Source organism: Rhinoderma darwinii, chromosome 8 (genome assembly GCF_050947455.1).
Source record: "Rhinoderma darwinii isolate aRhiDar2 chromosome 8, aRhiDar2.hap1, whole genome shotgun sequence".
NCBI lineage: Eukaryota > Metazoa > Chordata > Amphibia > Anura > Rhinodermatidae > Rhinoderma > Rhinoderma darwinii.
In genome coordinates this window covers 73372213-73398097 of record NC_134694.1, presented here as the reverse complement: position 1 = coordinate 73398097, position 25885 = coordinate 73372213, and the positions used below count along the sequence as shown (strand labels likewise).

Below are 25885 nucleotides of genomic sequence, written 5' to 3'. Positions count from 1 at the left end.
TTCAGTAAATGAATGTTCTTTTTGTATAATTAATAGTTGATACAATTTTCCAATATACTTTCTGTATTAAAGGGGTTGCCTACATTCTGACACCGGATAGGTCATCAGTATATCATCGGTGTGGGTCCGACACACAGACCCCGCACCGATTAGCCACTCCGGTGGCCTGCCGGCACCAGATGTTATGGCACATAATGCTATGTACGGAGTCTGGAACCAGTTGGCTCCGTACATAGCACTGCGGCCGTGCTGCAGAATGGCAGGTCTGATCCTATTCACTTGAATACAGTACTGCAGCTCGTCCGCTATTCCGTGGCCTGAGCCTTGTGCTTCCGGCATGTACGTCCGGTGCACGGAGGCACCGGACCAGCTGATCTGTGCGGGGTTCGGGTGTCGGACCCCCACAGATCACGTACTGATGACCTATCCTGTGTATAGTTCATCAGTTGTCAGAAGGTGGAAAACCCCTTTAATTCCTCACCATTCTCAAGATCTGTGCTTGTTGTTATTCAGTAGGAACATTCATTGTTTACTTCCAGTGCATAACATTCTGTCCATGGTCATGTGATGGACACACAGGTGCTGTGAATACTAGAAGACACAGTTCTGATACACCTACTGTAACTGTAACGAACCGTGCTCCTGTGTATCCAAACCATGACCATTGACCGAATTTTATCCATTGGAAGTAAACAATGAATGGATAAGCCCTATTCCTCACCATCTCTGCTTGCTGCAGGCGCCTGTATTACGCTGGCCTTAGTCACGAATAATCATCACAGTCACTAAAAGTGTCCATGTTGCCAATATCAACCAGATGTTACCTTTTTTTCTTATGGCAGGGTTGGAAATCAAAGAAGAGATCTAATTTGTTGCTCACGCTATTAGTCCTCCAGTCCGGGCGATCATAGATCTAATACACGCTTGTAGAGCAAATAAATAACATGTCCTACGGTGACACAGAAACTGGAGAGCCCCTTTTTGTCATCCCCGAACGTGTACGGGTACCTCATCCCCCCGCCTCTGCCCGCTTCCAGTCTCCATGGTAACGCTCTTGTGTACAGGAAGATTGCGGTCTTCCGTACTGTCGCGAGTTTTGTTGTGGTTCGTGACGTGACGTCAGCTGACTTGGAGGAGGCCGGCAGGAAGATGGCGGGTGGGGTGACTGCGGGAGGGGCGTGGGGCTGTAAGAGGTGAGGAGCCCGGGGCAGACGACCATGGAGCACATATCCACCCCAAAGGTGAGGGGCGCCTGTGTCATGTGATGTGTGTGACCGTGTCCCATCCTGTCCGTGAATGGACAGTTCTCAGTGATAAAGTTATGTATTGTGCCCGCGCTAGGGCTGTGGCACTGTGTGCAGCTCCCTGTCATTAGCCTACTAAGGTGGCAGGTTTGTAATGTCACTGGTAGAAGTGATGCCATTGTGTGCTGACAGTCATTATCATTAGTGGGAAGCAGACTGTACCCTCCATAGTCTCTGATCTGCCATCATAGGGCAGGCTGGCACAGTATAATTATCAAGGTGGTCCATGAATAAGACACTAAGTTATTGACTACTTGGCAGTCCACGCTGGGGGTTATCTTCCGCAGTCTTGGGATAGAAGTACTGGTGGTGTGTATCAGTTCAGGCTGCGCACAGCTGACCAAGCGCAACCTCACCCCCTGGAGACAACACGGTCACTGGTTGACTTCCATGCCGAAAAGAAAACGCATTGAAGTTTATAAACCATTTCCTCTTCACAGGATTCACATTACCTGTAATAAAACGGGACAAATAGGATATACCATACTCTTAATTTTATAACTTCAACAGATCGAAGGATAAATATGACGCTAGATCGTATTACTGTGCGTACACTGAACAAGTAGGGGATGCTGGTGGAGTGGAGCTCCGAACTGTAAATGCATATGGGCTTATGTATTCAGTGTTTGGCAATTTTTCATTAAATGCCTCTAAATGTAGATAATCGGGTTGTTCGAAGTCGATCTTACACTTCAAACAGGGATGGTAAACCCGGCCTAAAAAATTCTTATTTGTGGAAGGAGTTGGAGAGAAGAGTCTGAAACCCAATGATGGTAATTGTGGATATAAGACGGCAGTGTACCACCATGTATCTTATCCTTCTATTTTATGGTCTTCCTCCTATCCTAGGTGGAGAATGTTAAGCTATTAGACCGATACACAAACAAGCGGCCTGCCAATGGTACCTTATACCTGACTGCCACCCATCTTATTTACGTTGATGCTGCTGCCGGTGTACGCAAGGAAACTTGGGTATGTATATAGATTAAAAGCAGTTTGAAACATCTTATTAAGAATTTATCTAAAAAGAAGTTTGATCCTGAGGGATTGCCTCTAATCACAGTCGGTGGCTAAAGACCTCATTATCACCAATGAATGTTTGCAATCCCTTATCTGTCTATAGGGCTGTTTCAGATTATGAATAAAGGTCTGTTTTTTTTCTAGAAAGGGCTTTACTTTTTTCCATTGGCTGAGTCTGCTATTGCAACTTGGATCCTTTCACTTGTATAGGGCTGAGCTGCAGTACAATACACAGCCAATGGACAAGAGTGGCGCTGTTTCTGGAAAAAAAACCATAGCAGACTGTGTTTTACTTCAAATGTACAGGTAGCTTTCAGCGCTATAGGGTTTTTAATAGTTCTTACTAAAATATTCCTAGAACTATATCTTATTAAAAAATAAATTTTCAGTAAGAATTGCACAATTTAGTTGCATTTGCATTTTTCCGGTGAAGTCGCCCAAAAAAATGTTCCTACATCCATTCCTTATTGAAAACAATACCAATTTACTAACACTGAAGATAATGGGGAAAATCAGCAGGAAAAATGTTCTTGATGATGCATATTGTACATTGTGCGAATAGGAGTTCATAAATTCCCCTTGTAACTAATGGGGGTAACAAAATAAAATATTATAAATAAAGCAACAGCAAAATGTCCACTATTGATGGTTCTGAACAAGATCCTGCACTGAAATACTTCACAGTGCGGATCTGAACATCAAGCCTCTGCAGGTACGAGATGTTTTGTATAGAGCTCTGTAATGTAACCGGTACAGCTGCTCCAATTGAGAGCAAGTAAGGATCCTTTTACACTGGCCAATTTCTGGAGACAACTCGTTGATCGGCGCTCGTTTGCTCCTTTCACAAGGAGCTATGATCAGCAATGTATGGGGACGGGCGATCGTTACTACAATTGCTCGTCCCCATGCATTACCATCATGTCGGCATCATGTTTACACAGGGAGATGTGCTAGAGACGATAATAATTACTGCTGCATAAACGATACGATCAGCCGATGCTGTTCGTTACATTGTTTACACCGGGCAATGATCGGGAATGAGCGTTCATGTGGACGCTTGTTTGCCCGATCTCTGGCCCGTGTAAAAGGGCCTTCAAGAGGTTCTGTCACCATATTATAAGTGCCCTATCTTGTACATGATGTGATCGTCGCTGTAATGTAGATTACAGCAGTGTTTTTTATTTAGAAAAACAATCATTTTTGACGGAGTTATGACCTATTTTAGCTTTATGCTAATGAGTTTCTCAATGGACAACTGGGCGTGTTTTACTTTTTGGCCAAGTGGGCGTTGTGGAGAGAAGTGTATGACGCTGACCAATCCGTGACCAATCAGCGTCATACACTTCTCTCCATTCATTTACTCTGCAGATAGTGATATAGCTATATCGCTATGTGCAGTCACATAAACACACTATAACATTACTGCAGTGTCCTGACAATGAATAGATATTACCTCCAGACAGGACGGGATGTTTATTACCTCCAGCAAGCGTAATCTCGCGAGATTACGCTGTAAACTGTCATTTAAAATGAGATTACGCTTGCTGTGCTGTAGTGTCGGGATTGTGTTAGAGAAGTGGTCAGGATTCTGAATACACATCACGTCCTGGCTGGAGGTAATGTATATTCATTGTCAGGACACATGAGTAGCGTTATAGTGTGTTTATGTGGCTGCACATAGCGATATAGCTATATCGCTATCTGCAGAGTAAATGAATGGAGAGAAGTGTATGACGCTGATTGGTCACGGATTGGTCAGCGTCATACACTTCTCTCCACAACGCCCACTTGGCCAAAAAGTAAAACACGCCCAGTTGTCCATTGAGAAATTCATTAGAATAAAGCTAATATAGGTCATAACTCCGTCAAAAATGATCGTTTTTCTAAATAAAAAACACTGCTGTAATCGACATTACAGCGCCGATCACATCATGTACAATATAGGCCACTTATAATGTGGTGACAGAGCCTCTTTAAGGCTATCCAGTAAGAACCTTGCATAATACATTGGTTGTATAACTGTCTAAATGCCTCCCTTACCCGCACAAGCCGGCCGGCTGCATATGGCTGTATAGTTCGTGTTATCAGCTTCTTTTCCACGTCAGAAAATCCACATCAAATTACAGTACAATCCAAACCAATGGGGTTTTACAAAACCCCATTCACATGAAGTGTAAAAAACAAGTACCACATGTCAGAGCTAAAAATATAATGGTGGTTTCTCTTGGCTCAAATACCCACAAAATCTAAATTGGGTATGATCCAACAAATACCCTAAATAACATATATAAAGTACAGTGAAGTTTACCGCTCAGACGGCACTGGTAACAGTCCAATATCATTCAGTATGGACTCTCTCCCAGAAAAATGCAGTGGACAGTCCGCAATCCAATGAGGGTGTGGATGGTAATTCTTATCCTTGTAGTTCCACCAAGCTCCTTATCGTCTCTCTCCACATTCAAAGAACTCCTGGTAGGAAAAGGATCTTATGTCTCTAATAGATGGAAAAAGGAAGACACAGTGCAACACCCTCTGAAAAAAGATGGTTCCACGCCAAGTTTAATCCATACTCACAGAGGTAACAAGAAATAAAAGCATCAAGGTAAGTAAAAATCTTTAAAATTTCTAGGCGGCACGCCAAACAATCTCGCCCGACCCTGGGTTTCGCATCATGCCCCAGAGGAAGCCGGAAGGGCGAAACCCAGGGTCGGGCGAGAGTGTTTGGCGTGCCGCCTAGAAATTTTAAAGATTTTTACTTACCTTGATGCTTTTATTTCTTGTTACTTCTGTGAGTATGGATTAAACTTGGCGTGGAGCCATCTTTTTTCAGAGGGTGTTGCACTATGTGTCTTCCTTTTTCCATCTATTAGAGACATAAGATCCTTTTCCTACCAGGAGTTCTTTGAATGTGGAGAGAGACGATAAGGAGCTTGGTGGAACTACAAGGATAAGAATTACCATCCACACCCTCATTGGATTGCGGACTGTCCACTGCATTTTTCTGGGAGAGAGTCCATACTGAATGATATTGGACTGTTACCAGTGCCGTCTGAGCGGTAAACTCCACATGTCAGAGCTGTTGCGTTTGTAGATCTGCAGAACCCTATAGAGAAATCTAGATGTGTGAACTTATTTTGCCGTCGCCTCAGTATAATGTTACATCAGCTTTTTGCAATACTGAAACAAAATAGTTTTTTATTTGCCGTCTGACAACCTTTCTCTCTCAGATCGCTCACCACCACATTGCCTCTGTTGAGAAACAGCCTCTCAGCACGACTGGTTGTCCACTTATCATTCACTGCAAAAATTTTCGAGTGGCTCATTTTGTGATCCTGCGGGAACGGGATTGTCACGAAGTGTATACTTCACTGCTCAAGCTTTCACAGCCAGGTACGTTGTTTCTGCCTCTGGGGTAACCAGCGCATTCAGCGAGCTCTGGACTTGCGTGTAGTTTATGTTAAAAACGAAGCATCCCATACTCAGTGTTGTCTGTCACCCCTATTCTTGTCTTGTAACTCTAATAAATTTATAATGCCGGACTGTCAGACCTTCTGGATTATTGGACATATGATATTCTGAAGAAACCTTAGATATAATTCAAGACTTCTGCTGTCCGGTACATGATGGTCCAATCCCACGAGTCTGGCAGCAGTAGTGCATCTTCCATATTTGACCTCCGTTTTTAAAAATATTTTTTACAGCCAGCCTTTCACCTCTTTTGTTGGCCGGTTTCATACGAGCATAATAGAGACTAATTCTTGCTATTTATTATTGCCACTAATCCCATCCCGGGCTACAATGCTGCTCGTTCATGTCATTAGACATGTGGTCCGGTCGGGGCTTGCTCCTGTATTACTCTCCTATGAGACTGGCCTTGTTGCTTCTCTTTTATTGGTATGAAGGATTGGTGTTTTTTTTATTGCACAGTTTTCAAAATGGCGTTGTTAACTGATTCTGTTCATACGTTTTGTCAGGAAAATATGAAGACTTGTATGCCTTCTCCTACAATCCCAAGTCTGATCAAGACGAGCGCTTTATGGAATGGAAGTTAATTGACCTGAAAATGGAATACATGCGTATGGGAATCCCCAATAACTATTGGGTGCTGAGTGACATCAACAAAGATTTCAAGGTCTGTACCCATAGTGGTAATGATGGCATATCATAAGTATCTCATACATGACGTTTAAGATCTAATGTTAGTTTAGTAGATCCCTGCATTGTTAATGTCCGAATGGAGGGGGCATCTTAAGTGTTCAGGTTGATGGGTCTATCAAGACATGCATATGACTGTTAAAAGTGCTGGCCATACACATTAGGAAAATGTTGGCTATTCCTGACAGTAATCTTATGTGTGTGGTGTTAGCCAGACTGTCAATGATGTCTGCCGTCATGGGGGAAAAGAAGAATTGGACATGTTGTAAGGCTTTGTTCACATCTGCGTTGGGGTCCCGTTCTGACGTTCCATCTGAGTGTTCCATCAGAACGGGACCCTGAGCAGACACAAGCTGACATCGACGGAAACCGGAGACAACTCGTTGATTGGCGCTTGTTCGCTCCTTTCACAAGGAGCAATGCATGGGGATGAGCGAACTTTACTATGATCGCTCGTCCCCATACATTACCATCATGTCGGCAGCACATCACCCTGTTTACACAGGGAGATGTTCTGCCAACAACGATAATATTTCTTGCAGCATAAACGATACAATCAGCCGATGAACAATCGTTTGCTCATTCATCGGCTGATCATTGTCCTGTTTCTGTGAACGCTCGTTTGCCTGATAATTGGCCCGTGTAAAAGGGCCTTTAGTTACAGGGAGTCTGAGACACGCCTCCTGTCTCATCATTGGTTCAGGCTGCGGATCTCTTCAAACCCACTGCAGTTCTACCTCTTCACATTGGCTGCTGTGTATAAACACAAGCCTATCACAAGCTCCCCTTGAGGTCAGTGCATGGAGAGCTGATTTCTATTACAGCAAGGACAGAAGGAAATTGTTTGACCACCAGTGAGAAAAAGAACATTATTAAGTAATTGCCGTACGTATTCTAAGAGGAATGAGCCTTAATAAGGCAAAGGCTGAAGTCTCGCCTTAAAGAGACCTGTCATTTTCCTGTCTGTTTTAGTGAATACTTGTATTCCCCATAAAATTAAGATGCTGGACCATCTATTTTTTAGAACGTTGCGTTGTTTCGTTCCTCTGTTCTTCCACCCACTAATTTTTGAAGACATTGACAACTGGGTGTTACCATTACTCGTTACGCTGAGACTGTAGGGACACACACCCAACTGGTAACACCCAGTTGTCAATTTATTAAAAAATTAGTGCGTGGAAAAACAGGAATGAAATAACGCAGCGTTCTAAGAAAAGATGGTCCAGCAGCGTTATTTTATGGGGAATACAAGTATTCACTAAAACAGACCTGTCAGGAGAGGGGACGGGAGTATTTGGAAGAAGGCATCATAACACTGTGACTAGATAATGATATCTATCTATCATCTGTAGCATAGACAAATTCTGATGAAGCCACATGAGTGTGGTAATGATACCATTGTTTCAGCTTGCCCCATTTGTGATGTTGCAGTTTATCGCAATTTAGTTAAGATGACTTGCAACCATCATCTTAAAAGCACATTGTATCAGCCATGTTCAGACAGGTGCAGTGCTGTGGCCCCAACAGAATGCAAATTTGGTTCATATCTCCTAGTACATCCGTCACTAAACCTAATATTGTCCATATACATAATATAATTCAAGGTTACGTGTTACATGGCTAACTCCTATCTTTCTTTTTTTTTTTTCTTTTTTTTTTAAGTCCGCCATCTACATTTTCTTCGTAACCTGCCCAGGGTCGGCAGCCCATTTCAAGAGTGTTCTTATATATCTTTATTTGTGTTGTTCGCGTCACTGATTTTATTCTCTTTTGCAGAATAATAATTTACAAGACTTGGAAAAGAGAAAAAATCCATCCAGTACTGTCGTGTAACATGTACTTATAGAGTATCAGCACTTTCTGCAAACCTTTGGTATGTCATAGAGACATATCAAAAGTTTGGACCGGTAAGGTGCTGAGACCCCTACCATTTCTGAAACAAAGGTACAGAAGCGCTCAGCTGATCACCCTGCATCGGATCACCCTGCATGTCAGCTGAGCACTTCTACACATCTGTTTCTGTGACGGTGGGGGTCCCCCACTGATCCTAAATTTTGCTATGTCTCTGACATCTCAAAAGTTTGCTGAAAGTGGAGATACTGTTTAAGGGTAGGAACACACACAACGTATTCAGTGCTGATACACTGCGTTAATCTGCGCAGCCTGGAAAATGGCATTGCAATGCGTTTTTCCAGCAAAATTTCCGCTGCAAAGGGATGCCGGGAAAATACCCAAAAACGTTCATACTTCCCCCCTCCCGCTTCTCGGCGCCTAGTCCGGCCTTCTGGGATAACGTTGCAGGCCATGTGACGCTGCAGCCTGTGATTGGCTGCAGCGGTAACAAGGCCCGCAACGTCATCCAGGGAGGCCGGACTGGAGCAGAAGCAGGGAACTCTGGGTAAGCGTATCACTTTTTTTTTAAACATTTTTTTTCTCGTACTTGAGATTTTTGCTGCACATCGCTGTGATTCCGCCGCAAATATCGCAACGCACACTGCTTTGTTGCGTGTTTAAGCACCCCATTGAATTCAATGACTAAACCAGCAACAGAAAAGTTGCGTATCCGCAGAACTGATTGACAGGCCACACTGCTGCTACTGTAATACGCTGCCGATTTTCTGCGATTAATCCGTTGCGGAAAATCTGCAGTTTTTACGTTGTGTGTGTTCCTACTCTAACGAGATAAAAGTATAACTAAAATGAGACAAATGAGACCGTGTATCTCAGACTGAACACCCATGCAAGGGGGCTCTGTTAATAGACCATTTTTATACATTAATAGACTACATTCAGTAGTTCTCAAATAAAGAATCCCCGCTAACTGCTGGTGTACTGAAGCTTAACTTTTATTATACCTATTTAAAATATAATTATCTACCTCAAAATAACTATTTCAACAACGACTTTGATTAAAAGGGCCGCGGTATGATTGTATTAGCCATTTTGTGTTTATTTCAATGTAAGGGTATGTGCTCACACAATCAAAAACAATCTGAAAATACAGAGCTCCTTTCAAAGGAAAACCGCTCCTGATTCTCAGGCGTTTTTTAAGCCACTCGCGATTTTCACAGCGTTTTTCTATAGAGTCAAAGAAAAACTGCTCCAAAAACGGCTTAAGAAGTGACATGGACTTCATTTTTGCGCGGCCGTAGAAAAACGCCCCGTCTGAAAAGAATGCTGTTTTTTCCATAGAAATGAATGGGCAGATGTTTGGGGGCGTTCTGTTTGCGGACGTTTTTCGGGACATTTACGGCACGAAAAACGTCTGACAACACTACATGTGCACATACCCTTACTGCTATTTGCAGCTTACTTGTATATATGACCACTGGAGCGGCAGAGCTAAAACCCTCCACATAGACATCATTTTCACATGGATTACTTATTACTAAAGTAGCTTGCTGCAATAACTTGCTGTAGCTAAATAGAACAGTCTAAAGACAACATTCATGTTTGTGATTAACCCCTTCCCGCTCCTGGACATACTATTAGGTCATGATGAACGTATAATTCGCGCTTCGTGACCTAATAGTACGTCACGGGAGGAATGGCCATTCCGGCCCCCCTCTCGGCACATAGAGGAGCTGTGACAACTGCTGTTTCGTACAGTGGGTTTCCGGTGCTTCAGTCCATTAGCACGCTAGGGCCACATATGGGATATTTCTAAAAACTGCAGAATCTGGGCAATAAATAAGTTACGTTTCTCTGGTAAAGCCTTCTGTTTTACGGGGAAAAATTGAATAAAACTGATTTTCTGCATAAAAAATGAAATTTGTAAATTTCACCTCTACTCTGCTTTAAATTTCTATGAAACAACTAAAGGGTTAAGAAACTTTCTAAATGTTGTTTTGAATATTTTGAGGGGTCTAGCTTTTAAAATTGGGTGCTTTATGGGGGTTTCTAATATATAGGCTCCTCAACGCCACTTCAGAACTGAACCAGTACCTAAGAAAAAAAAAAAAGGGTTTTGAAATTTACTTCAAAATATGAGCAATTGCTGCTTATGTTGTAAGCCTTGAAACGTCCTAGAAAAATAAAAGAATTTTCAAAAAATGATGTCAAGATATATGTATGTATGTGTGTGTGTGTGTGTGTGTATATATATATATATATATATATATATATATAGAGGACATATGGTAAATGTTAATTAGTAATTGTTTTGTGTGGAATTACTATCTATCTTACAAGTAGAAACATTTAAAATCAGAAAAATGCAATTTTTTCCAAATTTTCTCTAAATGTTGCTGTTTTTCACAAATAAACAAATATATCGACCACATTTTACCACTAACATAAAGTCCAATGTGTCACGAGAAAACAATCTCAGAATCGCTTGGATATGTATAGGCATTCCAAAGTTATTACTACATAAAGTGACAAATGTCAGATTTGAAAAATGGGCTCTGAGCTTTAAGACCCAAACTAGGCTGAGTCATTAAGGGGTATAAAAGGTTTCCACAGACACTAACCTAACATGTTTTGCCGATAGAAAAGCGTCCTCGGGGTCTCTGCACGCAACAGACTATATGATGGTCATTTGTGTACTACGAATGTAGTCTATTGATGTCTAAAATTGTAAGGGTATGTTCACACGCACTGTTTTCAGGCGTAATTTGGGCGTTTTCCGCCTCGAATTACGCCTGAAAAAACGGCTCCATTACGCCTACAAACATCTGCCCATTGCCTGCGATGGGTTTTACGATGTTCTGTTTAGACGAGGTGTAGTTTTACACGTCACTGTCAAAAGACGGCGCCTAAAAAGACGCCTGCGTCAAAGAAGTGCATGTCAATTCTTGGTTCGTTTTTGGAGCCGTTTTTCATTGACTCCATTGAAAAACAGCTCCAAAAACGTCCGTAAAAGATGCAGCGAAAAACGCGAGTACTTGAAAACAGTTCCGTAATTTCAGACGTATTTTGCTAAGCCGTGTGAACATACCCTAATTGTTATACTCCCTTTTTCCTTTATACCTATTCTTTTTCAGGTGTGCTGTACCTACCCAACTTGCCTGGTTGTACCTAAAGAAGCCTCTGAATCTACAATTATTGGAAGCTCAAAGTTCAGGAGCAGGGAGAGGTTTCCCGTGCTATCGTACTATCACAAAGACAACAATGTGAGTCACATGCGCTTAAAACGCTGACACCCTTGGTTATGTGTGGTGCTACTAATATAAGAAAGGAAGCTTCGATTTCCTGATGGTGATAAAAAGGGAAGCTGGTAGTGGGTAACTACTGTCAGATAACAACATGTCCAGATAAAGTAGACACTAAGTAAATGCACATTACAAAGCAGTTTTTTTTCCTACTAAGGCCTCATGCCCACTTCAGTTTTTTCCTTCAGGGTGCTATCCGCTTTTTTCACTGATAGCACCCTGACCCATTCATTTCAATGGGCCCATGCATACTTCCGTTATTCTCACGGATCCGTTCTGCCAGAAGTAGAGCATGTCCTACTTTTGTCAGTGATTTCGATGACCGTGGGGCCCATAGAAGTCAGTTAGGCCTCATGCACACTTCCGTCGGCCGTTGAACGGCCGTTATTGACGGTCCCGTCAAACACGGGCTGCACACGTATGGCTTCCGTGTGCAGCCCATTGTTTCACGGACCAAATTCAATGAGAAGGCCGAGACTGTTCCATCAAAAACGGGCAGGAGTAGGATCTGACCTACTTTTGACGGAACGGACGCATGGTTCCGTTAAAGCAATGCAAGTGCGCATGGCCACATTGAAATGCATGGGTTCAGGGTGCTATATGTGACAGCAACGGATAGCACCCTGAAGGAAAAAACTGTAGTGTGCATGAGGCTGTTAGACGGGTGGCACGTAGGGGATGTGATAAAATAACAAAATAAGTAATATTCTCATCTGGTAAATCCCCCGCCGCTTCTGTGCTACCCGCCAGTTCCTGTCCTTGTCTAGCAGTGATGGCATTGCGACTCCCTTTATTAACCTCTTCCATCTGCTGCCGTTTTTTGGATTTTCATCTTAGTTTTTTCCTCCCCATTTTCCAAAAGCCATAAAAAAAATAATTATTTTTTTTAATATATATTTCCGTCGATCTAGCCATATGAGGGTTTGTTTTTTGTGGGACGAGTTGTAGTTTTAAACGGCGCCATTTATTGTACCATATAACGTAATTGTTTTTTGGGATTTTATTTTTACGACGTTCACCGTGCTGTATAAATGACATGTTGACTTTATTCTGCGTTTCAATACAATTACGACAATACCAAATGTATATATTTTTTTATTATTTTTCTTTTTAACCACTTTTACAAGGAAAAAACATAACTGTTAGTAATAAAATTTGCTTCAACACCCGGCGAAACCAGGCAAGTGCCCGGGCCCACTACCTTTGGGGGGGCCCACTCGGCCGCCTGGTGCTGACGCTGCCGTCGTCACAGCATGACTGTCCATATATGGACAGTGATGTCAGGAGGAAAGAAGGAGGCCCTGGCAGAGCGCTAGAAGATGCTCTGCACCGGGACTCCGTCTCTGGGGAAGCCCCTAACATCACTGTCCATATATGGACAGTGTTGTCAGAAGCAGAGCAGTGTCCCAGGCAGAGTGCTTGTAGTTCTCTGCCCGGGACTATGTCTCTGGGGTTGCCCCTGACAACACTGTCCATATATGGACCGTGACGTCAGGGGCTTCTCCTGAAGCGGAATACCCAACCAGAGCGTCGGCAATGCTCCGGCTGGGGATTCCACTCCTAGAGGGAAGCCCAAAGGTGCTACCTACAGGGGGGGGTGGCTGTGTGGCACTACCTGGGAGGTGGGGGCTGTGTGGCACTACTTGGGAGTGTGGGGGGGGGGGGGTTGTGGCACTACCTGGGAGGGGTGGGCTGTGTGGCACTACCTACAGAGGGCACTAAATTTATGGGGTACAAACTTGGGGCCTAACTTCTATATGAGGGCATAAACAGGGCCTAACGTCTATATGGGGGCACAAAGTGACGTTTTCTGCCATTTTACTGCTGCTGTGAGTTCCCCCGCAAAGGGGCCTACTAATTCTGTGTCGCCCAAGGGCCTTCATAAACATGGTGCAGCCCTGGGTATGATGACTTATTTTTTGCGGGGCGAGCTGTAGTTTCTATTGGTATCATTGTACATGAGACTTTTTGTTCACTTTTTATTCCATTTTTTTGTGAGAGATGTGGTGACCAAAAAACAGCGATTCTGGCATTTAATTATTTTTTTTTTTTTACGGTGTTTGGGTTAAATAATGTTATATTGTAATAGTTCAGATTTTTACAGATGCGGTGATGCCAGTTATGTTAAAAAACAAAAATTGACATTGCTTTTGGGGGAAAAAGGTTTGTTGTTTTTCTTTTTTGTATTTTCTTTCAATATATTTTTTTAACATTTTTGGGGGGAAAAACGTTAACTATATTTGACTTTTTTTTTATAAGTTCCCCTAGGGGACTTGAACCAGCGATCGTTGGATCTCTTCCAAAATATACTGCAATACTAGATGCAGTATATTGCAGTATATCATGTTTGACAGGCTATTATTAAGCCCTGTCAGAGGGCTTAATAGGAGTACAAAGATGGCAGACCTGGGAAACTTCATTGGGCCCCCAGGCTGCCATGACAGTCATCGGCACCATGCGATCGAGTCGTGGGGAATGCAATGGAATGTCCGAGGGGTCAGCCCCCACTGTTTCAAACAGCATAGATGCCAAGGTCGCTATTGACAGCGGCATCTAAGAAGTTAAACGAGCGGGATCCCGCTTGTTACACTGAAGTATCGGCTTAAACCAACAGCCGACATGCTTACTCTATGTAGCGGGCTCAGCCCGTGCGCTCGCTTCATACTCTCCCACCCGACCTCCACCGCGTTAAATAGGCATATGTCAGAAAGGGGTCCTCGGCAGTAACAAGGTGGGCACGTGACTACTGAGGGCAGTGATTTGGTAGTCAGATTGTCATCACTGCTGAACAGCATCCGAGACCTGTGGGAATTTACCAGGTGAGTAATACTTATTTTGTTATTTTATCACATACCCTGATTGCAGACAGTTGTTTTTTTTAAAACCTCTTTAACCACTTCTTAGGATACTTTTAGATGGCCCGATATTGGCCATGAAAGCGAATGCCTTTCGATGTTCTGTATCGTCGATTAGTGCTCATTTGCTCCAGCCACAAGGAGCAGTAATTGGTAATGTATAGGGATGAACGATTGTTACTACGATTGTTCGTCCCCATACATTTACATCATGTCAACAGCACATCTCCCTGTTTACACCGCGAGATGTGCTGCTGATTAGCGACCGTTTTGTTGGCCGCATAGAAGATCCGATCAGCTGATGAACGAGTGTTTGCTCGTTCATCGGCTGATTGTTTCCGTTTACATAGGGCAATGATCTGAAACGAGCGTTCATATGAGTGCTTGTTTGCCTGCTCATTGGCTCGTGTAAAAGGGCCTTTGGACTTCCTGCAGTTAAACAATCTTTTCTCTTCCCAGCAGTTCAGAATGGTGTATCTTGCTACTCTGGAATAGCGGGCTGGAGTTTTAAACAGGTTCCATATGTTGTACCATAGCCAAATGTTGATTTCAGGGAGCAGGTATATACACAAGTCTTTAAAGGCAGTACGGTGGCTCAGTGGTTTAGCACTAGGGTCCTGGGTTTGAACCAAACCAAATTTGACCAAGGACAACATCTACATAGTCTGTATTTTCTCCCTCTATTTTTGTGGGTTTACTCCCACACTCCAAAAAAAAGTACTGATAGGTTAATTGGGTCCTATGAAATGAGTCCATGTGTGTTTGAGAAAGAACATTTATTGGAGACGGGGACTAAGTGAGGAGTCTGTACAGCGCTGCTGAATATGTTGTCGCTATATAAGCAACAGAGGGGGCATAAATTCTATTAATATTCGAACAAAAATGACACGTAATTGATGGAGACAAAAAAATAACGCTTTGGCAGCGAAAGCATTTAAAGAACGTTGGCTCTGGGGACAGGGTTCATAATAGCTTTTACATTCTCACAAATCAAAGGACCGTGACTTTAACATCACCGTCTGATCAAGGTTCATTCATGAAGAACTCACTACAGCTACAAATAGCTATAAAGGAAGGCCGAATCCTCTCAGATTATCTGTTCATTTTATTGATCTGTATCTTATTTTAGAGCATGAAGCTACATTTGTGCATTGTGGTGTACGGAAAAACATCAACACTAGATCTGCAGTGGTGAACTGCACACAAAACCGCAGAAAATACGCAACCATATCGCCATTTGCGACCTTGACGTTAATGTATTTATTGCTCTATAAACATTTTCCGATAAATACAATCTGCTCATTCTCTGCTGTCTAGGCTGTGATTTGCAGATGTAGCCAGCCGCTGTCTGGCTTTAGTACCCGCTGTGTGGAGGATGAGAAAATGCTCGAGATAATCAGCAAAGCCAATCCCGGCAGTCCTTTCATCTATGTTGTGGATACAAGGCCCAAGGTATGAAATGCAGAGAGTGGTTCATGCTTGGGGGGTGTACTCGTACCCTTTCTACACTAAGGCTCTTTAGGGTGAAACTCTGGGATGAATTTTCTTGATTATTGAAATGGACCTACAAGGGTTAATTTAACCTAGCGGGCCGTTAGTTCTCTCCGTCTGGTCCCGCAAATGTATGTTTCCAAGGTGCTCTGTATATTATAGGTCCGTGTATTGCTACCACCAGTCATTATGGATATAGTGTATAATTGCCACTTTACAGCATCACTGGCAGGAAAATCAGCAGCTGAAGAATTCTTATGACCTTCAGTAACACAATTCACCCCAAAATAAAGAGGATTGTGAAGTTTAGATTTTGTTTGGTTGGTTATCTAAATGCTGAGAGGTAAGACCTGCTGAACATCAGTGAATGCGATTGGTCAAAGCCATGACTTAGGCAAACCCACATGCTTGAGCCTATAGACTCCCCGTAGACTCATTGCCACCCAATCAAAATGTCCTGAAATATGTCTTAACGGGGCGCTAAAAGGGTAAGAGACATTTAAGGGTGTTGTCTCAGTAAGACAACCCCTGCCCTTTAAGGACATAACGACCTCATAGAGGGGGGTTCCCACCCCTTTATTGGCCAGAGCTCCATGTAATACTACATTTCTATGGAGTTTCACTTGAAGTACACGGTCTATTGTACAGTAACAGATGTTTAGTTTGTTTTTGTTTTTCTACATTTGACTTTTTTTCCAGCTGCAATAGAAGTAAATTGAATATCTTGATGTATTTATGTAATAGCAAGAAAAAAAGTTGTTTTCGCTCTAAGATAAAATATTAACACACCAAACGGAAACAGAGTAGGATCACTCCCATCGGTTGGCTGGCGTCCGCTCTTGCCTACAGAAATCTGTTGTAGTCTGTCTCTGCAGTTATTTGCTGTTTTTTTTCTTAGACGTGTGTGGTGATAATTCAGAGATTGATGCCAGAAGCTGCCATTACTGTTCAGGGTTATAATTTAGTTTTTTATTTGTGCTAGTATAAATGAGCGCAGTAAGTTATGATCATTCAATGGCGTCCCCAAACCTGAGATCTCAGACTGTGGCTATGTAGATCTGCTGTGTTTAGTTACACACAACTCTCTGTTATGCAATAGCGGAATTCTATAGATATCCCCAAGAACTCTGAGACTGCCGAAAAATATTGTGTCATGTTTTGTTTGGAATTTTGGATCACCTGTTTGCTCAATTTTTCCCAACAGTTGAATGCCATGGCAAACAGAGCTGCAGGAAAGGGCTATGAGAATGAAGACCACTACCCCAACATCCACTTCCAGTTTATTGGAATTGAGAACATCCATGTTATGCGAGGAAGTCTGCAAAAGCTATTAGAGGGTATTCACATACTTTTACAAACACTGTTACCAATGATTTTCTTTCTCTAACAAAAATGCGGCTTCGCCGAGAGAAAAATTAATATTCATATCTTGGGTATAATCAATATTGATTTTTTAATTTCTTGGATGTATATAATTAAAGGAGTTGTCTCAATAAGAGGTTTCAGGGGGCCAAACATTTCCTCCTCATCGGCCATCACAGGGAAAATGTAGTATTACATGGCGGTCATATGGACAGGGGTTTTCTTGGGTGAGCATGAGAAGTACTAACATACAGATAATACAAGCATGCAATGAAATGCATATACAGCAGCAATTGCAAATTAGCTCATTCAACTATATAAGGCCCAGTAGAGGGTGCATCCCATCTAACCAAAATATATAAACCTACAAAATAATGGGACAAAGCGCCAGAGTAATAGAAAAAATATAAAAAAAATCCTTATTAGCATACGAAACCCATTAAAAATGGAATCCCACAATGGATAAAGCAACACGACATGTCCAAGGCAACTGTATGTGGAAACCGGGTCGGCGACATACAGATGGGTATGCATTGAGGCATTGTGTATTAGTTGATCCAGCGTTCTACACGTTATTTACACGCTGCCGTGTATATGTGTATATATATATATATATATATATATATATATACCCTTATATACTTCTGTATATTTCAGTGTCTACTCACTATATATATGACACTTGTTCTTATGCAGTGCTATAATTGTCAGCACGTAGCACTTTAGATACTATACTTATCTGTGACATATATGCCAGTTGCCTTGGACGTATGTGTTTTTCTGTATGCCTCATTCCGGCGATGTCGCTTTATCCATGGTGGGACTCCATTTTTAATTGGTTTCATATCGTAATAAGGATTTTTGGATATTTTTTCTATTGCTGTGGTGCTTTTTGTGGTGCCATTATTTTGTAGGTTTATATATTTGGGTGAGACCGAGTCTAAGCAGAGTCTATAGTCTCAAGCATGTCGATTTCTCAAGTGATGGCTTTGACCAATCACATTCATTGTTGCTCAGTAGGTCTCACCTATCAGCATGTAGATAAGAACAACTTAAGAACCAAACAAAAAATCCATTTGATACCCATGCTTAGGCCCCATGCACACGACCGTAAAAAACGCCCGTAATTGCGGACCGCAATCTGGGGTGAATTGTGTTATGGGAGGTCACAAGCATTCTTCTGTTCTGTATTTACTTCACAATCATATCTGCTGATTTTCCTGCCAGTAATGCCATAGAGCGCAATGTGCCAGTCATACAGTCCACACAGTGGGGTGAAGTGGCAGTTATACGCTGCATCCATAATGTTCTCTAGTAGTATGTGTCAAATTCTATTGCAGACTCTATAGGTTTGCTCTAAATAAGATGTAATGGACTATGATCACTATACAGGCACTTAAAATCAAATAGAAGAGTTCAGGAGATCATTGGAGTTATTTAGAGAAGAGGTTCTGTAAAAAGTCTCCGAAATAAATTCCGGAAACATAGACCCCAAAATGCTGCTATAGCTGGCCACCAGGATTTCAAGAGAGGAGAATAGCGCACCATGAACGTAACCTTATATGCTTACATCTTATCTATGTATTCTTGAAATGGTTCTCCTCTGGAATAAATTGGTGAATTTTTTTTATTAGTATTTCATCTTTTTTCTTTATAATTTAGCTTGTGAACTCAAGAATCCATCCATGAATAGTTTCCTTACAGTCCTTGAAAACTCTGGCTGGCTGCGACACATAAAAGCAGTAATGGATGCCTCCGTTTTTCTAGCAAAGGTATGTGAAGTGGCTTTCTGTCATAACATTATAAATAGGTAGCGTGAGTATATCCGTCTAATCATTACGCTACATCAGTATCACGTTGGTAGGGACATAATGATTGCAAAGACAAAAATAGCTGTCAGTTCTCTGCCTTTTCTAACGTGCTCATTTTCTATCCTGCCTTTAAAAAATGACAGCTGGAATCTGATTGGTTGCTATATAAGCTCCATTGTTTTATTATTCCGTCTCGTTTTCAGACACCTCCCCCTCCTGTGTCTGTGGTTTCATTTAAAATTGTATTAGTTTACTTATAAAGTTGCTATTTTGACAGAATATGGTTCCTCTGTTTCCCAATTCATGAGGAACAGAGCACATAAAGGGGTTTATAGCTGTTTATAGTAATATTAGAGCATCACGCTGACATATCCAGTATAGCATGCAATAAAGCTGAGCTTGGAAGAAGAGTCTTGCTGCCAGATCATTAATGTGCTTTATTCTGGGCTAATGGTTTTTATTATACTGAAAAATTCCAATACGAAATTTCAGCATACTTTGAACCACAAAGGTACAGAATTATTAAAAAGTCAGACCGCTAGAAGTGCATAGGTCCAGCTGCACTGGCAATGGAGCAGTGAGGATCAGTAAACCTCAAGACGGAGCAGATGAGATCTGGATAATGCGGATGATGCATAATATACTTAGCTAGGTCCTTTTGGCTCTGCCCTGGTCTTGAGGTCTGGTGTCCAACTGCAAGTGCCCAACTGCAAGGTCTTTAGGAAAATTGGTAAACTGACTAAAGGCCCTTTTACACGTGCCAATGATCGGGCAAACGATCATTACCGATTATTGCCCTGTGTAATCAGGGCAACAACCGGCCGATGAACGAGCAAACGCTTATTCATCAGCTGATCGTATCGTTTACGCGGCCAATAAAATAGTCGCTAGTCGGCAGCACATCTCTCTGTAAACAGGGAGATGTCGGCATAATAAAAATGTATGGGGACGAACGATCGTAGTCATGATCGCTCGTCCCTATACATAACTGCTCATTGCTCCTTGTGAAAGGAGCAAATTATTGGCGATCAACGATCTGTCTCATTGATCACCGCTCATTTTCACGGCCCGTGTAAAAGAACCCATTGCAAGTGTTGATTGCCAGAGAAACGGGCCCAATGCCTTATCAAGAATTCCTGGCCAGTGTGATCCCTATTAAAGGAATTCACATTTCGCTTTCCACTCTCCATCTTGTTCCTGGCAGGCAGTTAGAGAGGATAATACCAGTGTCCTGGTTCATTGCTCCGATGGTTGGGATCGCACAGCACAAGTCTGTTCGCTGGCTAGTATTCTTCTGGATCCATTTTACAGGACTATTAAAGGATTCATGGTAAGTCTTCAACATGTTTTTATATTTTCTTTAGCAGAATAATCCCAAATATTACAATCAGTTCGTAGTCTTTCATGACCAACTATGGGGAAAGTGCATCTCTGTGTCCAGATTATCTGAGTTATTCAAAGGTCATTTCAGTGTTAATATAACACATATTACGTGGTTTTTCCAACCCATAAAAAAACATATATACAAGTATATAAAAATACAAATTAACATGTGCAACAAGTTAGAAAGTGTGTTTTTTTTTGTTTTTTTTAAGGGGTCGGAAAACCCCTTCTAATAGACAGTAGACTGAAGGTGTCCAGATGGTCAATCACTTCTGATGTGCTGAATTATTATCGTTCCCCTTTGGCAATAAATTCTGCTTTTCTGAGTGTTTTTGACGAGAAAGGACCATAAAGTATAACTTTCGGATGAAAAATATTTTCGATACCCTGTCGGTTATTGGTCGTTGGCAGAAAAGAATAATCCGATAAATGGATAACATTCAGACAGAACGTTAATCTTATGTCTATGGCCATCTTTAGTTTTTTCCAGTAGGAGAATATTCTGATACAGTAAAGATGTATATATTCTTTCCATAGGTACTTATTGAAAAGGAATGGATTTCCCTAGGACACAAGTTTTCTCAAAGGTATGTATTTAAAATTGTAAATCTCGGCTGCGTCCTGGATCCTTTTTGTATCTGAATGACTTGGATGGGATATATATGTGTTTAGTTTATGTACATTGAGTGATCTGAAGGAGAGGGGTGATGGTATGTCACATGCCATTGGAAATCAGCCATCACAGTGTTCTTTGGAGGACTTTTTGATTTGATACAGCAGATGATTGACACCTTCATGAGCGGGGGGATCGGGTGGGGGGGAAGGGCTTTTATGTTCTGTTTTACTTTTCCAAATGTGAAAATCTTCAATAAAAACACTTTTTGATCAAAAAAATAATTACAATTTTGGAGGGAAAAACTTGGAAAGGTCAAGTTAAGGAAAATAAAGTAGTTAAATGTATGTTTAATAGCACTATCTGAATGTAATTTTTATGTGGGCAGAATTGAGGTTCCTAAAATACTGTTGGTACATAAGCGCTGTATAAAATGGCAGACAAGATGTGCAACTAACACCAGCTCACTGCGTTCCCTACTGCAGATGTCATCATTTAGAGTTTGATCCAAAAGAAGTGTCGCCCGTGTTTACACAATTTTTGGAATGTGTGTGGCATCTTATGGAACAGTTCCCTTGTGCCTTTGAATTCAGTGAAAAATATCTACTTGAAATCCACGACCATGTCTTCTCCTGCCAGTTTGGAAACTTTATTGGAATCTCCCAGAAAGAGCGGCAAGAACTGAAGTGGGTATCTTGTGATGTTATTGAATTAGCGGAGTGTCTAGCTACGGGAAGAGAGGGCAGGAAGGTGGGAGCATTGCTAACTACTGGGGGCAAAGTGGTGGGCGGTGTGGTCCTGCTGTCATCTGGGGGGCACAAGCGGTAAAGAAGAGCTATGCTGCATCTTATGGGGAGGGGTTTACGACCATAGTAAGATTTGTTGTGGCCTTAGTTTCCATTGTTGTCTAATTCACTTTAAATACATACTGTAGTATAGAATCTAGGTGGCCGCTCAACTGAAATCTTAGTTGCTGCCTATAAAATTGTGTATTTCAACGTTAACCTTTATTGGCAAAAGTTATAAGAGATTTTTCATACATTGTTTCCGTGTAATCCTTTTACATATATTTTTGCACATGCTTCAGGGTTTACCTAAGGAGGAGAGGTATTAAGACTGCGCCAATCTTAATAAAAATCAAGCTGTAGTAAGATGCGTCAAATTTATTAAGAAGCACATGCCTCTTAATAAATTAGTCGCGTCTACGGCTATCTGCACCACTAAATTAAATCTAGATTTCCACTCTAATTTATGCAAGCTTCTTATGTAAATGATAGTAAACATGGCACATCGTGGATGGTCAAGCCCCCTATTCTAGGCTCCGCCCTCTTTTTGAGAAGAGCCGAAAATGGGCGAATTTGCCACGTTTCTGGCATAGAAACGTTATTCTCCATCTTGAATGTAATTGCTTGTTCTTGCCAACAGAATTTTTGAAAATACTCATTCTTTGTGGCCATTTCTTCTTCAACGGAAGCAGGAGTTTGTAAACCCCTTGTATAGATCAAATGCATATAATGCGCTCCAGCCAAATACCTTTCCATTCTGCTTCAAGTAAGTAAAACAACATAGTAACTCCTAATGTTTGCCTTCCTGATCTGCTTGTTCCAGCAGATGAATATTGTTGTTTTTTTTGTTTTTTAACTGTGTGCCATTTTATAATTTTATAATTTTTTTCATCGGGAAACGGAATCTGTGGTCTGTTTAACTTTCCGTTGCGGGGTTCACCCAACGGAACCCTCCGACGGAACCCCGGAACGGAAAGCCAACGCTGATGTGAACAGGCCCTAAGCCACAATTTCCACTGATCTAATACATCTATTTTATCCTAAACCAACCAGCTGATTCATTTTGCTGTGCAGAGTGATTTCATAAACTTTGTGACCTGACTGTTGCATTAGACCAGGGGTCTCAAACTCGGCCGGGTAAGTGGGCCGCATATAGAAAAGATGGGAAGTTGACGGGCCGCATCCAGCTTTCCAGTTTAAGTGTCGCTAAATGCAGTCCGGCGGCTCAGTTGGCAGCGTTTGGCAGACACACGTCAAGATTGGGCAGCCCCTTTTTAGATAGTGCCGCAGTGCCCTCTGTGGATGCTGCCGCAGTGCCCTCTGTGGATGCTGCCGCAGTGCCCTCTGTGGATGCTGCCGCAGTGCCCTCTGTGGATGCTGCCGCAGTGCCCTCTGTGGATAATGCAACACACCCCTAGATAAGGCCACAGTGCCCTCTGGAGATAAGGCCACAGTGCCCTCTGGAGATAAGGCCACAGTGATGTCAGGGGCTTGCCCAGAGCTGGAGTGGAGTCCTGGCGCAGAGCCACTTCTGGCACTCTGCCTGGGATTCCAGCACTGCTCCTGACATCACTGTCCATATATGGACAGAGATGTCAGGGGTAACCCCAGAGCTGGAGTCCCGGGCAGAGCGCTAGTAGGCTCTTCCTGGGACTCCAGCTGTGCTCCTGACATCACTGGGACTCCTGCTCTGGGGAAGCCCCTGACATCATTGTCGATGTATGGACAGCGATGTCAGAGGCTTCCCCAGAGTCCCGGAGCAGAGCCGATACTAGCGCTCTGCCCGGGACTCCGCTCTGGGGAAGACCCCGACACACTGTCCATATATGGGCAGCGATGTCAGGGAATTCCACAGAGTCCCGGAGCAGAGCCTGTACTAGCGCTCTGCCCGGGACTCCGGCTCTGGTTAAGCCCCAGACATCGCTGTTCATATGTGGACAGCAATGTCAGGGAATTCCAGAGTCTCGGAGCAGAGCCGATACTAGCGGCTCTGTGTCCCGCGGGCCGCGTGCTTGAGACCCCTGCATTAGACCCTGCCCCGACTTAATAGGAACCGCTCACAATGAGTGCATTATTTTACATTTCTAGTAAAAAATAAATGTGTTTGGTGCTTCATTGAAGCTTTCTCTTTCTATATGTATTTCCAGGTTCTGGTGTGGAATGTACAATCGATTTGATAAGGGAATGCACCCGAGGCAATCCGTCCTCGATCACCTGCTTGAATCTATGAACAGTAAGGAAACTTTGGAAACCAGTGAAACTGATATGGAAAATGTAAGTTCAGGTGTGTGGCTGAAAACCATATTTCTGCCTTATGTATATGGTCAATACTGTTTAATATTGTTCTGTTTCAAACCAGAAGCTTCTCAAACAGATCACCCCTCTTGAAGATACTTGCACCTTGAAAAAGCACTGTGAAGATGTACCAACAATGGGAGAACTGTCCGATGAGCTGATTCCACAGAATGTAGAAGAATTTCCTGCTCATCTTTCCAATGGTTCTGTGGCAAACCATGATGTATGTTTAAAAAAGGAAATTAAAGCGGAGCAGCATGGGATCGGCATCCATTGGCTCCCGCAGAGCGACTCGCCTGACAGTAAGGCGCTACCTTCCACTGAGATAAGTGGAAATGGCAATATCATTCCACCACAACTACCATAAGGGATTGGAAGAAAAGATGTATCATTTTGTCATTGCTGAATAAAGGGAAAAATATAATGACTTCAGTCCGAAACCAGGAGCCTTGGAGAACATTTAGGTGCCATGTATGCCATATACCCGAATCCTAAACAAGCTGTTGGTCATTCGATCGATTCGATTGGCTACAGACGGCTTCATCTTTGGAATCGCAGTTAGGCCATTTCGGTATCGGGAAGGATTTGCAGAGAAGTTAACGGAATCCTCATATTCTTAATATTCTTCCTTATGAATTACCTGAATGGTCTGATCAGTTCAGCCTTGTTCTGCTTGTCTATTGCCACATGGGTTAACGTTTTCTCATTAAGTTCTAGGCCTTTGGTATCATAGTGGCAATAGATTTATACCATTCTATGTTTGGTCTGGACTTTATATTAAACTGTTACATTTGCAGTATTTATCCAGGAGTCTGACAGGAATCGATGCATCAAACAATAAGGACACGGCAGACTTTTTCCATTCAGGAAATGTATGATTAAATGACTCTAATGCCATCCCTCGTTCCTTGTAATAATCCATTAACTCATTGATTGCACTTTTACCTGGCACCATTAGAACTTCCTGTTTTTAATCCAAGAGCACTTCTTACGGAAATGTAAAGGTCAAAGCGTTACGATTCATTGTTTGTGTAAAATGTTAAATGCAGAAAATATTTACTTGGGCAATAAAGGACAAAAGCTGTTAAAACTTTAATATGCAAAAAAAGCTAAATCATGTTCCCATGTAACTTGCCCAGATATTTTTCATCCATTTTCAAATTTTTGGGACTTAATGTTTACACTCCATTTTGCAGAATGCCAAAGCGGAAAAGTCAAATTGTAAATTCTTCTTGTTTTATGTTCTAAATTATGACTGAATTTAGTTTATATGAACATTTTACGTAAATTATGTGATGCCCATTATAGGATATTCTGAAATGTATGTGTAGATTGTAAATACATGTTCTGTGCAGTATATTGCTGTATACTGGGAATCCTCATGGTAACCTCTAACAATAAGAATACCTGGAGCTTCATGAAAATGGTGGATCTGTGCAGAGGGAAGTTCTGCTCCCTGCCGATACTGGGATTCATGGTAAAAATAACAGCGGCTCCGCTCGTAGAAGCCATGATGATGGTTATGAAACGGTTGTAGGGAGATGGCTGGTGGCCAAGGGCACCACCCATGTTTTCTCTCTGTACTAGTTTGCATGTATAAAGCATCCAGGAACGTTGGGATGTTTCCGTGGTAAATAAAGGGAAATAACTGTAGTCCA

At 42.2% G+C, this 25885-nt stretch overlaps 1 protein-coding gene across 3 annotated transcripts; it reads left to right on the top strand.

Annotated features, from left to right (window-relative positions):
* The first annotated feature begins 1135 nt into the window (after positions 1–1135).
* MTMR8 (myotubularin related protein 8) lies at positions 1136–25885 on the top strand. 3 transcript variants are annotated; one of them, XM_075835754.1, is made up of 14 exons: positions 1136–1241; positions 2154–2276; positions 5552–5714; positions 6299–6456; positions 11465–11593; positions 15805–15939; positions 17183–17315; positions 19003–19112; positions 20356–20481; positions 21072–21121; positions 21633–21833; positions 22573–22698; positions 24080–24206; positions 24307–25885. In XM_075835754.1, the coding sequence occupies exons 1-14, from the start codon at positions 1218–1220 to the stop codon at positions 24592–24594; spliced, it is 1893 nt and encodes a 630-aa protein (XP_075691869.1). In that variant the 5' UTR covers positions 1136–1217; the 3' UTR covers positions 24595–25885. The 3 variants fall into 3 exon arrangements, with proteins under 3 accessions (XP_075691869.1, XP_075691867.1, XP_075691866.1); XM_075835752.1 differs by having other exon boundaries at positions 24295–25885; XM_075835751.1 differs by having other exon boundaries at positions 24292–25885.

Coding starts and splice junctions, on each gene's coding strand:
- MTMR8 (XM_075835751.1), top strand. CDS start 1,218: ATGGAGCACATATCCACCCCAAAG. Junction 6,457..11,464: donor ACATCAACAAAGATTTCAAG/GTCTGTACCCAT, acceptor ATTCTTTTTCAG/GTGTGCTGTACCTACCCAAC. Junction 20,482..21,071: donor GGACTATTAAAGGATTCATG/GTAAGTCTTCAA, acceptor TTCTTTCCATAG/GTACTTATTGAAAAGGAATG.